Raw genomic sequence first — 15,979 nt, forward strand, 5'->3', positions numbered from 1 at the left:
TTGATTTCACAATAAATGCCATGGATATCAAACCTGATTCTGAGTAAATACCTTCATGCATTTCTTACTAGTATCCTGTGACACAGTTAAAAAAATTAAAGGTTTATAGTCAGTATTTTATGAAGCATATTACTACTCCAAAAACAAATTATTTACTCAGACTCAGTCACTGGGATATTTAAAGTGGAGGTTGTTAGGTTCTTGATTAGTAAGGGTGTCAAAGTTTATGGGAAGAAGGAAGGAGAATGGGTTTGAGAGGGATAATAAATCAGACATGACAGAATGGCGGAGCAGACTCGATGGGCCAAATGGCCTAACTCTGCTCCTATGTCTTATGGTCTTATGACAGCACTAGTATTTTTGTTTTAACCATGATGCAATGTCACAAGGCAATTTTGGGATTATAATCATTCAGAAGCATAACTAAGGAATGGAGTTTGTGGAGGAACCGAGGGAAATTTGCTCCAGCCTTTCCAATCTTTCATTGGAAGTAATCCCTTCCAATACATTCCAGGAGGTTGGACTCTTAACCTGAGGTGGAGTAAAGAGTTGTGGAGTCACAGAGCTTGTAAAGTGGCCTTTCAGTCCACCGAGTCTGTGCTAACATTCAGGCATCCATTCACAGTGATTCTATGTTTTACTCCCCCATATTCCCATCAATTTCCCCCATATATAAAACCATAAGACTATAAGTGATAGGAGCAGAATTAGGCCATTTGGTCCAGCCAGTCTACTCTGCCGTTTCATCATGGCTGATCCATTTTCCCTTGCAACTCGATTCTCCTGACTTCTCCCTGTAACCTTTCTTGCCCGGACTAATCAAGAACCTATCAATCTCTGCCTTAAATACACCAAATGACCCGGCCTCCACAGATGCCTTTGACAATGGATTCCAACGATTCACTACTCTCTGGCTAAAGTAATTCCTCCTCATTTCCGTTCTAAATGAATCTCTCATTATACTGAAGCTGTTCCCTCTAGTCCTAGACTTCCCCACTATAGGAAACATCCTCTCCACATTCATTCTATCTAGGCCTTTCAACATTTGATAGGTTTCAATGAGATACGACCCTCATTCTTCTAAATTCCAGTGAGTACAGGCCCAGCGCTATCAAATGTCTCTAATACGATAACTCTTTCACTCACCTGCACACTGGGGCAACTTACAGTGACCACATGTCTTTGGGATGTGGGAGGAAGCCATGAAGCAGCAACTCTACCAAGGTGCAGTGGACTAAGAGTTAGGAAAGTCCAGAGAGTGTCTCACAGTTGCTGACAAACATGTCAATGTCTCTATTCACTCTCTCCCTGAAGTAGAGTTGCCAAGAAAGCTGACATGGGAAAGTTCTGGCTGGAACATCTTCTCCATTGGAATATTCACTTGGAATTACTTCTAACCGTGTATTTTGGAATTAGCAGGCAAAGTTATTGCATGGTATGAAGAAAGAAGATCTGCCTGAGCCCATCAGTTCAACCAAAGTGGAGTGGTACCAAATCAGAGCAAGCTGTTCAGTTTAGTTACCAGTTGAATTTTGTAGAAATAACTCATAGTTTGTATTATCAAAAACTTTAGTTAAAGTATTTAAATATCTAATATATATAAAAAAAAGCATCTTTGGGGGAGATATATGATGTATTTCTTGTGGAGGGCCAGCACAGACATAATGCACCAAATGAATTAGAGCTGCTAATATCTTAGGAACATAAACTCAGAACTAAACATGCTCTGCCATTCATTGTAATCATTGCAGACCCCTGCTCCTCATAATGATTGCCCAAAAGAAATGGATGTTACATTAATGAAAATGATCTAAATTCAAGCAGTGTCGACTCTTCACAGCAATGGGCCACATGCTTGTGAAAAATGTGTACGAATGCAACATTATTTCTTTTAGTGTGATAATAGATCCTTTTTGTTAATCAACAGTCGGATCTCTATGCATTCGGTTTTGTTTAAGCCAATAGCAGCATATTTGGGCCCATTTTCAGTTAGGTCAGTTTTCACACAGTGAGTTCCTTTGCAAGCAGTGTCCATGTAATCTGATATTTCAGATACTGATTTAGGAGTACATATAGAAATAAACAATGAATATACCGCTTACTTCGAGAAGCAGAGGGGTGGAATCTGTTACATCTACTCAAGGGGGTAAGGAGGGCTATTGTATAAAACATCATCTGACACTTAGGATGTATGACAGTGCAGCAGTCCCTCAGTGCTGGAGTGTCAACATAGATTGCGTATGACACAGCGTGGGACTTGAACTCACAACCTTCTGACTCAGTACTGCCCACTGGGCACTGCTAGAACAATTGATGTATGACCAGGTAAAGATGGTTGGCTTCTTTCCCTAATGGACGTTAGTGAACCTGCTGAACAATTCCAACAAGAAGACAAATTTACATTTACAGACACTGTCTTTTTATCTCCTTGCTTTCAAATCTGCGTTCAAGTTCTCTAACTGAACTCATGGTCTGAAAGAGAACAGCATTTGAACTGACATGTGGACTGCCCAATTATTAACCAGTTGGCCTATCTTGATTGGCAGAGGTTAGAAGTTATTTAATCATGGAAACTTGAGGTGAATCAGGACATTGAATAATCCTTACATCCACGGGGATAAATCTCATCTCTTCCTGATAGTGCAATCATAGGGGAAGGATTTTTGATAAAAGATTTGCTCTTTTGGTAACGTCCTTTACAAAGCATATAAAGATTATGCTAGTCCCCTGATAATTTATGCTGAATATTTTGAGAGAGAACCTAGATGGGTTCCGACACTGTCCTCTTAGCTTTAGGGTCTGGTCCTCATGTAACACGCTAAGGTGGGATGGATGGGCTGCTATCTTACAGTCTGTGGGTGATCAGGGGGCCTTGATCACTCCCATGGACCAACAATGGAAGCATTTTTGCCTTTTTCTTAGTAGCTTTGTCAGCTTCTAGTTGTTAGCAATGTCTATTTTACAGATCATGTACCATTGCACCTCATCGAGAGCAGCTACTTCCCTTCAGGCATTCAGTTCTTGAACCAACCTATGCAACCCTAATCATTACTACCGCATAGCAATACTACGACCACCTTGACCACTTTGCACTGCAATAGACTTTGTTATCTTTTATCCTAATTGTGTTCTTTTCTTTTCTAATTTTGCATAATTTAATTTATGTCTTTTTGTGAGCATTGAGCCTCCAATGCAATTTGCCTGTGATGCTGCTGCAAGTAAGTTTTTCATTGTATCTGTGCATACGTCTACTTGTGCGTTCTGTATGACAGTAAACTTGACTTTGACTTCCTGTATTCCCCACTCTGACCTTTCACTTCTTCTCACCTGCCTATTACTTCCCCCAGGGTCTTCCCCTCCTTCCCTTTCTCCTGTGATCCACTGTCCTGCAAGATTCTTTCTTCACCAGCCCTTGACTTTTCCCACATGCCTTTCACCTTCCAGCTAGCCTCCTTCTCCTCCCCCCCCCCCCCCCCGATGCACCATCAATAACTCTCGGAGACGTGAGATGAGATAGGCTTTTATTAGCTGGAAGAGAGCAGTCAGCAGCAAGAGACCATCACACAACACCCTGGAGACTGAGGGAGGAGCAGTGCCTCCAATCGCCTTTATACAGGGGTCTGTGGGAGGAGCCACAGGAGCAGTCAGCAGGGGGGCGTGTCCAGACAGGTATATGTAGTTCACCACACCCCCACCATTTTATTCTGGCATTTTCCCCCTTTCTTCTCAGTCCTGAAGAAGCGTCTCATTCTGAAATGCTGACTGTTTACTCTTTTCCACTGATGCTGCCCGCCCTACTGAGTTCCTCCAGCACTTTGGATGCCTTGCTTTCGATTTCCAGCATCTAAAGACTTCCTTGTGTGTGTGATTGACTTTGACTTTGGACTTCGAACAAAGACCCACTTTAATGGCAGTTAAACAAAACACAAATTCCCAAGAAACAACCAGATCTAAGAGGTATCTCCCAGTTAAATACACTGAAGACAATTGTGCCAAACTTCAGAGGAATTGTATTTTAGAGTGTTTTGAATAATAACCAGAACCAGAAGCATTATCAGTGCACCTGGGCTAGTTACTTATGCATTTTGTGCATTTTATGATGCATTAAGTGATGAGTTTCTATTCATCTGGGTTAAATACTGGTGAGAGATTTGATGACAATATTCTGGTGTTGCTGCATTTGGAACCATTGAATTCAAGGAACTGAATGTCAGGATGGGAATAAAACCAGTACACTCATACCTGGTAACAATTTTGTCCTCGTAATCAGGACATACAGTAAAAGGAAAAGTAAAGCTAACTATTGACTATGGATGCTCTGTCGATCTTCCAGTCATTCTTAAAACAGCCCTGATGAAGAGAATATGAATCAAAATATTTAATACCTTTATCTGGCAGAGGTTCAGTCACTACTTCGGGTGACACTTGAGGTGGGACTGTCGTGATGAGGGCTGGAGTGGCTGGAGTAACTTTCAGCATATCCATAGTTCTGGTAGGTTCTTGAGCTGTTGTACTGTCTACTGGTATTGAAAGAACCTCATCCTTTTTATGTTGAGATTCTTCTGGTAATGAAACATCTGTAATACCAGGTGTTATAGGCAATGTCACCACAGGGGATTTGCTGGTAACTTCAGGAGATCCTAAAGGTTCTTCAATGTCTTCTGGTTCTTTACTTATGTCAATAATTCTTGATGCAATAATGCTTTGGGAAACTTCAGAAGGCTCAACACTGACCTCATGTGGTTTTCTATTGACTTCCGAGTCCCTGCTTACAATTGGAATCCCAGATGACTCCCCACTTATGTCTGGAATACCAGACGGCACCTCGGTTATTCTAGGAATCCCAGACGGCTCCCCACTTATGTCTGGAATACCAGACGGCACCTCGGTTATCCTAGGAATCCCAGATGGCTCCCCACTTACGTCTGGAATACCAGACGGCACCTCGGTTATTCTAGGAATCCCAGACGGCTCCCCACTTATGTCTGGAATACCAGACGGCACCTCGGTTATCCTAGGAATCCCAGATGGCTCCCCACTTACGTCTGGAATGCCAGACGGCACCTCGGTTATTATTGGAATCCCAGACGGCTCCGCACTAATGTCTGGAATACCAGATGGCACCTCAGTTATTCTAGGAATCCCAGATGGCTCCCCACTTATGTCTGGAATACCAGACGGCACCTCGGTTATTATTGGAATCCCAGATGGCTCCCCACTTATGTCTGGAATACCAGACGGCACCTCGGTTATTCTAGGAATTCCTGACGGCTCCCCACTTATGTCTGGAATACCAGACGGCACCTCGGTTATTCTAGGAATTCCTGACGGCTCCCCACTTATGTCTGGAATACCAGACGGCACCTCGGTTATTATAGGAATCCCAGATGGCTCCCCACTTATGTCTGGAATACCAGACGGCACCTCAATTATTCTAGGAATCCCAGATGGCTCCCCACTTATGTCTGGAATACCAGACGGCACCTCAGTTATTTCAAGAATTCCAGATGGCTCCCCACTTACGTCTGGAATTCCAGATGGCACCTCAATAATTTCAGGAATCCCAGATGGCTCCCCACTAACATCTGGAATTCCAGATGGCACCTCAATAATTTCAGGAATCCCAGATGGCTCCCCACTAACATCTGGAATTCCAGATGGCACCTCAATAATTTCAGGAATCCCAGATGGCTCCCCACTAACATCTGGAATTCCAGATGGCACCTCAATAATTTCAGGAATCCCAGATGGCTCCCCACTAACATCTGGAATTCCAGATGGCTCTTCAATAATTTCAGGAATCCCAGATGGCTCCCCACTAACATCTGGAATTCCAGATGGCACCTCGGTTATTTCTGGAATCCCTGAAGGCTCCCCACTAATATCAGAAATCTTTGAAATATGTTCCTCAATTGGCCCTTTCCCAACTTCAGCAATTTTAGTCGCTGTTGTTGGATATTCCCGCTCTTCTGAAGGTAGCAAGATTACCTGGATTCCAGAAGGTTCCCCACTTACATCAGATATCCCAGAAGGTTCCCCACTTATGTCAGGTATTCCAGAAGGTTCTCCACTAATATCAGGTATTCCAGTTGGTTCCCCACTAATTTCGGGAATTTCAGGTTCGCCACTAATATCAGGTATTCCAGAAGGTTCTCCACTAATATCTGGTATTCCAGAAGGTTCTCCGATAATATCAGGTATTCCAGAAGGTTCCCCACTAATATCAGGTATTCCAGAAGGTTCTCCGCTAATATCAGGTATTCCAGAAGGTTCTCCACTAATATCAGGTATTCCAGATGGTTCCCCACTAATTTCGGGAATTTCAGGTTCACCACTAATATCAGGTATTCCAGAAGGTTCTCCGCTAATATCTGGTATTCCAGAAGGTTCTCCGATAATATCAGGTATTCCAGAAGGTTCCCCACTAATATCAGGTATTCCAGAAGGTTCTCCGCTAATATCTGGTATTCCAGAAGGTTCTCCGATAATATCAGGTATTCCAGAAGGTTCCCCACTAATATCAGGTATTCCAGAAGGTTCTCCACTAATATCAGGTATTCCAGAAGGTTCTCCACTTATATCAGGTATTCCAGAGGGCTCTCCACTAATATCGGGTATTACAGAAGGTTCCCCACTAATATCTGGTATTCCAGAAGGTTCTTCAATAATATCAGGTATTCCAGATGGTTCTCCACTAATATCTGGTAATCCAGAAGGTTCTCCACTAATATCTGGCAATCCAGAAGGTTCTCCACTAATATCAGGTAATCCAGAAGGTTCTCCACTAATATCTGGTAATCCAGAAGGTTCTCCGCTAATATCTGGTAATCCAGAAGGTTCTCCACTAATATCAGGAATTCCAGAAGGTTCTCCACTAATATCAGGTAATCCAGAAGGTTCTCCACTAATATCAGGAATTCCAGAAGGTTCTCCACTAATATCAGGTAATCCAGAAGGTTCTCCACTAATATCTGGTAATCCAGAAGGTTCTCCACTAATATCTGGCAATCCAGAAGGTTCTCCACTAATATCAGGTATTCCAGAAGGTTCACCACTTATTTCTGGAATTCCAGAAGGTTCTCCACTAACATCTGGTATTCCAGAAGGTTCTCCACTAATATCTGGTATTCCAGAAGGTTCACCACTTATTTCTGGAATTCCAGAAGGTTCTCCACTAATATCCGGTAATCCAGAAGGTTCCCCGCTCACTTCAGCTTCTGGTACAGGTGTTACGTCAGCAGATCCTGAAAGAAAACATAAAAAAGGAACTTAGAGATAGCGTACAGTATTCAGTTTTTACTTAGACAGCACTTTGGGCCCTTTTGCCTCTGAACATTCTCTCTTGCCATAGATCCCACATCCTGTATGCCTCTGTTATTTCAAAAAATGGGCTGCTTGAACAGAGTTTGCAGAACTTATAATGCATCATTCCTGGACCATGTGTCTGGCTCCATGCTCTCCACAAAACTATCAGAGAGCTGAGGGAAACATAGGAAAATGAAGAACAAAGCATGTTTGAATGTTCTGGCAGCACTCATGTTTAGAGGCTGCTTGACCTGCTGGAGAAAGTCTGAAGGTCAAGCAGCATTGTTGGAGGGCAATGAACAGCTGACAAGATCATTGCTTTGACCATGTGGATGACCTTTCATTTTCAGCTGCCGTTGAGCCAGAATATTCAATGAAACCTGGGCAACAGTTCATTGGCAAGTTATAGAACTACGCAGTATAATTTCTATACTGCGCTCAACAGTGAAGTTAAATAGTTTGGGAACAAATCCTTTGGCCCAACTCATCCATGCCAACCAAGATATCTACCCAAGCCAGTCCCATTTTTGCCCATATTTGGTCCATGCCTTTCGAAACCTGGAGCAGGCTGGAAGATGTGCACCTTTGCGGTGTGGTCCTGTGGATGACCCACTTCATTGCTGATGCTGCTAATTGAAGTGCCGTGGGAGACTGAAACATCGGGACGGCAGGTGGTGTGTACTGCTGTCGGAAGACGGCCCCTATACTCGACTGACCCTCTCTCTTTTGATGGTGAACGAGAGCCTGTCGGCCCTCGAGCTGGTGGGGGAGGGGGGCCCTGGAGAAGTGGCGCGGAACAGCAAGCTCTCGCTGTTGCAGGAGCAAACTCTCTTCTCTTTCTCCCTCACTGGTGAGAAAGAGCCTATCCGAGATACCAAAGTACTGGATCCTGGACTGAAGTTTTTGATGGACTCTAGATCAAGTTGGGGACTTTGGCTATTGCTTGCCTGGTTGGAGGGGGCTTCAGTGTTTCTGCCGTTGCAAGTGGCGGGAGGGAGAGGGTGAGGGTCGATGCTTCTGCTGCTGCTTGCGTGTGGGAAGGTAGTGAGGGACTTTGGGGCTGAAATACTGTCCTTTATTCCTTTGGTTTTTTTGTTTCATGGATGTCTTTGAAGAGTAAGAATTTCAGGTTGCATACTGTATACGTTCTCTGATGTGAAATTGAACCTCTGAACCTTTCTTATTCATTTGTCCATACAACTGCCTTTGAAAAGTTGTTATTCTATTTTATCATATTTTCTTATGACAAAGTAAGCCATTCAGCCCATCGAATCTATGCCAGCTCTCAGATAATCTCTCTCACTTCCCCATTTCTATCTCATATGGGTCCATCAAATTGCACCCCCCACCCCTCTGGATTTCTCTATCACCTGCCTACAGTAGGGGTAATTTACAACAGCCCAATAGTGCAGCAAGCTACATGTCTGTAAACTGAGAGGAAACCGGAGCACAAAGGGGAAATACAAACACAGCTGTAATAGTGTGAAGGCACCACACAGACAGTACCAAGGCCGAGACTGAACCTGTGTCACTGCAAGCCTAAAGCCAGGCCCAATCACTCAATTCTTTGTCTCCCAATGTAATGCAAGGTTCTCTCTTAGTATCATAACTTGGCAATCATTGTAAATCATCTAAGAGAAGGTGATTTAACCCACTATATCCATGCTAACTGCATGGGATGGTACGATAGTGCAGTGGTTAGCACAACGCTTCACAGTACCGGTGACCCAGGTTCAATTCCCGCTGCTGCCTGTAAAAAGCTTTGTGCGTTCTCCCTGTGGCTTTCCACCGGGTGCTCAGGTTGCCTCCCACAGTCCAAAGATGTACTAGTTGGTAGGTTAATTAGTCACTGTAGATTTTCCTGTGACTGTCCTAGCATTAAATCGGGAGTTGCTGGATGGTGTGAAGGGCCCACTGTGCACTGTTTCTCAATAAATAACAAACTGATTATGTCAATCTGTTTCTTGGCCCATAGGTTAGAACATGCCAAGTGCTCATCTTAAACACAATGAGTTTCAGATGCCCACCATCAGTGAGTAGAAAGAGTCATCTCCCTTCGCCCATTACCTTAAATCTGTTCCCCCAGTGATACAGTCCTCTCTGTTATAAAAATAGGTCTCTCCTGTAAAAACTGTGAATGTCTTCAATGATTTCTCAGTCACGTTTCTCTCCAGTTATTAACATAATGCCACCTGGCATCTTTAGAAATGAAGGGATAAATTTATAAATATATAATTTGCAGCTTTTTAATGGGAAAAAGTTCAGTTGCTCTAATATTTGGTTGCTTGGTTGTCAGCGTCAGTCAGTAACAATTTCCTGCCTTCTTGTCAACAAACTCACCAGGCTCTACTGTAGGCATTGCAGTGGGAAACAGTTCCTTATCCTCTTCGGTTATGGTATATAGATCTGGGATGGATTCAGTGGTGGCCTCAGAAATTTGGAATACTGTAGATAATTCAGGAGGTCGTATCTCCACCCGAGGCACCACCTGGGTTGCTATGGTCTCTTCAATCACACCGATTGTGATGGTGGGCTGCTCAGTAGTCTCCTTGACAAATACATCGGTTTTGCCTAGCTCGGCTTCCTCTGGCCTCACAGTCCTGGCTACCTCGAGCTCTATCACAGGAGTCTGTGTGACTTCACTCACTGGGACCACAGGTACCGTCAGCATCTCGACCTCGGGCTTCTTCATCACCACGGGAGTTATGGCATCTGGAACATATTAAAGAAATCAACAAAATCATTTTATTCTGAAGATTCATTTAAAATATTACTGTAAAATAAAAGCTCTTGCCTGTGAGAAAATGCCAAAAAGTACAATGGAAACTTTCCAAGGTGATTTCCCAATCTCACACTTCAACATCCTGTAATGGGTGACAAAGTTGCTTACACCTTTCCTCTGATGATTCTGCTAATTCTGTACCAACATTATGGGAGAAGAAGAGAATGAATCTTGGGAGAAGTTGCTTTCGATCATAGCTGGTCACTAACCACAGTTAACTACTGCCTCTCAGTTTATGCCCTCGCTTCCTTTCAGCTCTTGAATCTTTAGGTCCATGGCCGACATCTCTCATAAGGCTTCATAATTCAGATAAAGCCTTTTCATACAAAATGCTGGTGGTACACCGCATTTTGTGTGTGTTGCTTGAATTTCCAGCATCTGCAGATTTCCTCGTGTAAAGCCTTTTCATGCTGTTTTTATCTTTTTGAGTGAGAAATCAGGAATGATGTACACAGGTGTGTTCTCTCTGTTCAAGAGAGGATATACTTACATTGGAGAAACTTGTTTACTAGGCTGATTGCTGAGATGAATTTGTTATATGAAGAATGGTTGAGCAAACGTATACATATTGGATTTTAAAAACTGAGAAGTCATCTCCTTGAATCCTTTAAACTTATAATACCTAAAATAATAATACTTCATTATTCATCTTTTACCCTGTTATTTATCTTTCACATTATTTAGTAACTTTTATGTCTTGCACTGTACTGCTGCCGCGAAACAAGGAATTTCACGACATATGTGATGCACCATCAATAACTCTCTGAGACGTGAGGCAAGATATAGGCTTTTATTGACTGGAAGAAAGAACAAGCAGCAATTGACCACCATACTACATCCTGGAGAATGAGGGCAGGGCTCAGCCCCCAATCGCCTTTATACCGGGGTCTGTGGGAGGAGCCACAGGAGCAGTCAGCAGGGGTCTGTGGGAGGAGCCACAGGAGGAGTCAGCAGGGGTCTGTGGGAGGAGCCACAGGAGCAGTCAGCAGGGGTCTGTGGGAGGAGCCACAGGAGCAGTCAGCAGGGGTCTGTGGGAGGAGCCACAGGAGCAGTCAGCAGGGGTCTGTGGGAGGAGCCACAGGAGCAGTCAGCAGGGGTCTGTGGGAGGAGCCACAGGAGCAGTCAGCGGGGGTCTGTGGGAGGAGCCACAAGAAAAGTCAGCAGGGGTCTGTGGGAGGAGCCACAGGAGCAGTCAGCGGGGGTCTGTGGGAGGAGCCACAGGAGGAGTCAGCAGGGGTCTGTGGGAGGAGCCACAGGAGGAGTCAGCGGGGGTCTGTGGGAGGAGCCACAGGAGCAGTCAGCAGGGGTCTGTGGGAGGAGCCACAGGAGCAGTCAGCAGGGGTCTGTGGGAGGAGCCACAGGAGCAGTCAGCAGGGGTCTGTGGGAGGAGCCACAGGAGCAGTCAGCAGGGGGTCTGTGGGAGGAGCCACAGGAGCAGTCAGCAGGGGGTCTGTGGGAGGAGCCACAGGAGCAGTCAGCAGGGGTCTGTGGGAGGAGCCACAGGAGCAGTCAGCAGGGGTCTGTGGGAGGAGCCACAGGAGCAGTCAGCAGGGGTCTGTGGGAGGAGCCACAGGAGCAGTCAGCAGGGGTCTGTGGGAGGAGCCACAGGAGCAGTCAGCAGGGGTCTGTGGGAGGAGCCACAGGAGCAGTCAGCAGGGGGTCTGTGGGAGGAGTCACAGGAGCAGTCAGCAGGGGGTCTGTGGGAGGAGCCACAGGAGCAGTCAGCAGGGGTCTGTGGGAGGAGCCACAGGAGCAGTCAGCAGGGGGTCTGTGGGAGGAGTCACAGGAGCAGTCAGCAGGGGGTCTGTGGGAGGAGTCACAGGAGCAGTCAGCAGGGGGTCTGTGGGAGGAGTCACAGGAGCAGTCAGCAGGGGTCTGTGGGAGGAGCCACAGGAGCAGTCAGCAGGGGGTCTGTGGGAGGAGTCACAGGAGCAGTCAGCAGGGGTCTGTGGGAGGAGCCACAGGAGCAGTCAGCAGGGGGTCTGTGGGAGGAGCCACAGGAGCAGTCAGCGGGGGGGGGGGGGGGGGGGGGGTGTCCAGACAGGTATATGTAGTTCACCACAATATGTGAGTGATAGTAAACCTGCTACTGATTCTGATTCTTTGGGGCTCAGAAATGCACATTCTGAGAGGATGCTTTCCCTAGAGAACAACGCAGAAATAGGGTGCAGTTTCTCAAGATAAGGAGATGCCTATTTAAGACTGAGTTAAGGAGGAATTCTTCTGTTAGAGGGACGTGAATCTTTGGAATCCTCTACACAATAAGCTGTAGTGACTGAGTAATTGAATGTAACGGAATTTTGGACTGTTGAAAATTTGACAGACACTTGGGAAAAAGGCAGAAAACTGTAGGCAAAGCCAAGGCCTGCAATCTTATTTAATGGCAGAGTAAGTCTGTGGAGCTATGTGGATTACTCAGCTCCCAATGACTCTGTTCTTGTGTTTTGTTTATTACTATCATGTTGAATACCTGAGTTAATTGAGCATTTTTTTTGCCAGCATCATAGATTCCTTATGCATCATATAATTCCACATAGACAGTCTCCTTCAGTGACAGTATATAAATTTATAATATACTACTATAAATAGTGTACATTTTTGCTTATGGCATGGTTGTGTAGTGTTAGCACAATGCTTTACAGTACCAGTGACCCGGGTTCAATTCCAGCCGCTGCTTGTAATGAGTTTGTACATTCTCCCCGTGACTGCGTGGGTTTCCTCCGGATGCTCCGGAGATGTACTGGTTGGTAGGTTAATTAGTCATTGTAAGTTGTCCTGTGATTAGGCGAGGGATAAATTGGGAGATGACTGGGCTGTGTGGTTTGGAAGACTGGAAGGGCGTATTCAGTGCTGAATCTTAATAAACAGACAAATAAATAAACAATTCCAAATAAACAGTGTCTTTTAGTGACAGTAAATTTATGATAGAATACCAATATACGTTCTTTCCTAAAGTTTATCCTACTGCTTTATATTTGATAATTGATGCAGGCTACACTCAAATATAAAACATGTAGATGAGGATAAACTTTCGCAAAGAACGTATTTTGGTGGTCTATTATGAATTTGTATACCTTAGCAGAAGGAAACATTAATGACAAGTCAAAGAAACATTCTTTGACGGTGTAGACTGCTTTACCAGTGTAATAAGTATATTGACTACATTAATTTTAATTGTATTTGAAGCTTAAACCTCAAATTTTCTTTCTTTTTTAATGATTTTTATAGCACTAATAAAAATACTTCAGGACTTTAGGCTCACAAATTTAGTGTCAGGCTCACTCAGATGCCAACATAAATTGGGATAGAAAGGGAGCTAAATTTGCTCCTTCGGTTCTCAGAGACTTGTTACAAGGCACTGGTCCTGAGGGTCAGATTCTTGTGTAAAGCAGACTGTACAATGTTCCAGTCACAAGCAACGTATACTCATAGTATACTTCATAGTTGTGCAGTCTGGGTCTGACCTCTGAAGACAGCTCTACCAGTTTGATTGTAACATTTTGCCATTTGCACACCAAGCATCCTTGTAGAGCCATTTTGCAATTTATGGTTTATCTTTCAGGAATACATGCAGACTGAATAAAATCTGTATCAGCTCCCTTGGAGATGAGTCCTCGTTAAATGGTAAGCAGCCTACTAGAGGAACCCAGTAGATCAAGCAGCAGCTGTGGGGGAATTGATTTGGGTTGAAACCCTGCATCAGTCCTGAAGCAGCGTTTTGGCCCGAAACTCAGCCGATTCCTTTCCCCTCCACAGATGCTGCTCGGCCTGCTGAGTTCCTCGAGCAGACTGCTTGTCGTTCCAGAATCCAGCATCTGCAGTCTCTTGTGTCTTCATTCACTGAAGATGGGTGGGGTTATACTGCCCCAATCCCACAACTGCTTCATCTTCCACATGTTTAGGAAATGGAAAGGCACTTCCTTCCTACATACCTCTAAAGCAGTAGACATCGTAGCGTGACTCTGCGTCAGGGTATCCGGTCTGATCCAGGTTCAGGTACACCGTTCTCACTCCAGCTTGCCCGCTGCCGCAGTACGGTCTTGGAGTTTGGATGGGGTACCTAACACTGCCGTCTGACAGCCAGCCTGCTCGGCACCTGTCCATGCCCTGTTTCCACGCCACGTACAACTGGCCAGTGCTGGCTATCTTCGCGTTATGGCTGAGACAGTAGTCAACTGCTTCCTCGTAAGTGAATCCATCTGCCACAGTTGCGTGGAATACCTTCCCTGTGAAAAGCCGGCAGAGTGACACAAACTTAATGATGCCATTGTTTTGTATAAAGACTCATTTTAACTTTTAAATATATAGTATAATTTTGGAAATAGCATTCACAAAATTTTCAAGAGCTTTTTAAAGTTTAAGTGGACAGGTTATATGGTGGTATCATCTTTTACTTTAATAAAGTATAATTTTTTTATAATTGTCTTTTAAAAAAAAAATCCATTTTATTAATTATTATTGAAGATTAACAAAAAAAGATACATTAAGTCAATATGTCATTATGTACAATAAGGAATTAAATTAGCAAATAACTGATTAACAAAGCTAAGTGATATATCAATAATAAGAAGAAAAAATAAAGTGTTAAGAATAAAAAATATATCATTGTCATTACATTTAACCAATTTATTAGCATAGAGATTATTATTTAGGACCTCTGGAATAATACTGTTTTGACACCTTAACACCATCTGTCTATTCATCATTAGAAGGCTTTATTGTACACTTCAAGTCAGGTGGTGTCTTATGTGCCTACCACTCTACAGCTTCAGCACTCTATAGGGTCATAAAGCCATAGAGCACGACAGCACCGAAACAGGAACTTCAGACCATCTAATCCACATAGAACTGTTTTCCTGTCTGATCCCACTGGCCCATACCTGGACCAAAGCTCACCATACCCCTCCCATCGTTGTATTTATCCAAACTTCTCTTAAAAGTTGCTGCCGAACCGGCATCCACTGCTTCCGCTGATAGCCCGTTCTGCACTCGCACCACTCTCTGAAGAAATTCCCCCCCTCAGGTTCCCCTTAAACATTTCACCTTTTACCCTTAACCTATGACCTCTAGTTGTAGTCTTACCCAATCTCAGTATAAAAGGCCTGTTTGCATTCACCCTGTCTGTACCCCTCAGAATTCTGTACATCTCTATCAAATCTCCCTTTGTTCTCCTCTGCTCCATGGAAATAAAATCCTAACCTACTCAACCTTCTCCTATAACTCAGGTCCTAAGTTCATGCCAACATCTATGATAACCATTAAAAAAACAAATTAGTTTGTTATAAGGTTGTTGGATCTCTCCTTATATGATAAGATTTAGCTGTGCCTCTTTGATGCCGAGGAGGATAATTTAATCCTTTATTTTATGAGTTGAGATGAAATATATCTGCTTAATATAAAATATTAAACCTGTCACCTTCTCATTATTGGCCTCAAGTTTACTCTGTAAACATTTCCCTGTTTCTAGTTCCTTCATTGTTGCTGGGTCAAAATCCTGGGAGTCTCTCCCTAACAACATCACACATTCATAATATAATAACAGCATAACAGCATTAACGCCTCTACTTCCTCAGGAGTCTGTGGAGATTGAGCATGTCATCAAAAACCTTGGCAAACTTCAATCAGTGTGTGGTGGAAAGTGTGCTGACTGGCAGCATTATGGCCTGGTAAGGGAACACCAATGCCTTTGAGTGGAAAATCCTGTAAAAGGTAATGGATTTGTCCCAGTACATCATGGGTAAAACCCTCCCAACCATCGAGCACATCTACATGAATCATTGGTATAGGAAAGCAGCATCCATTATCAAAGATCCTCACGACCCAGGCCATGCTCTTTTCTCGCTGCTGCCATCAGGTAGAAGGTACAGGTGCCTCAGGATTTGCACACCAGGT

The 15,979-nt window shown here is 44.0% G+C and overlaps 1 protein-coding gene across 3 annotated transcripts in view; it reads right to left on the reverse strand.

The window, feature by feature from the left end:
- acana (aggrecan a) overlaps positions 1–15,979 on the reverse strand; it is a 108,724-nt gene that overhangs the window by 30,315 nt on the left and 62,430 nt on the right. For all 3 annotated transcript variants that reach the window (XM_073032557.1, XM_073032556.1, XM_073032558.1), the window contains exons 10-12: positions 14,020–14,313; positions 9,646–10,017; positions 4,386–7,244 (exon numbers count right to left, since the gene is read on the reverse strand). In XM_073032557.1, coding sequence (XP_072888658.1) covers positions 4,386–7,244; positions 9,646–10,017; positions 14,020–14,313 — 3,525 coding nt within the window. The remainder of the gene's footprint in view (positions 1–4,385; positions 7,245–9,645; positions 10,018–14,019; positions 14,314–15,979) is intronic.

Source organism: Hemitrygon akajei, chromosome 30 (genome assembly GCF_048418815.1).
Source record: "Hemitrygon akajei chromosome 30, sHemAka1.3, whole genome shotgun sequence".
Taxonomy (NCBI): Eukaryota; Metazoa; Chordata; class Chondrichthyes; order Myliobatiformes; family Dasyatidae; genus Hemitrygon; species Hemitrygon akajei.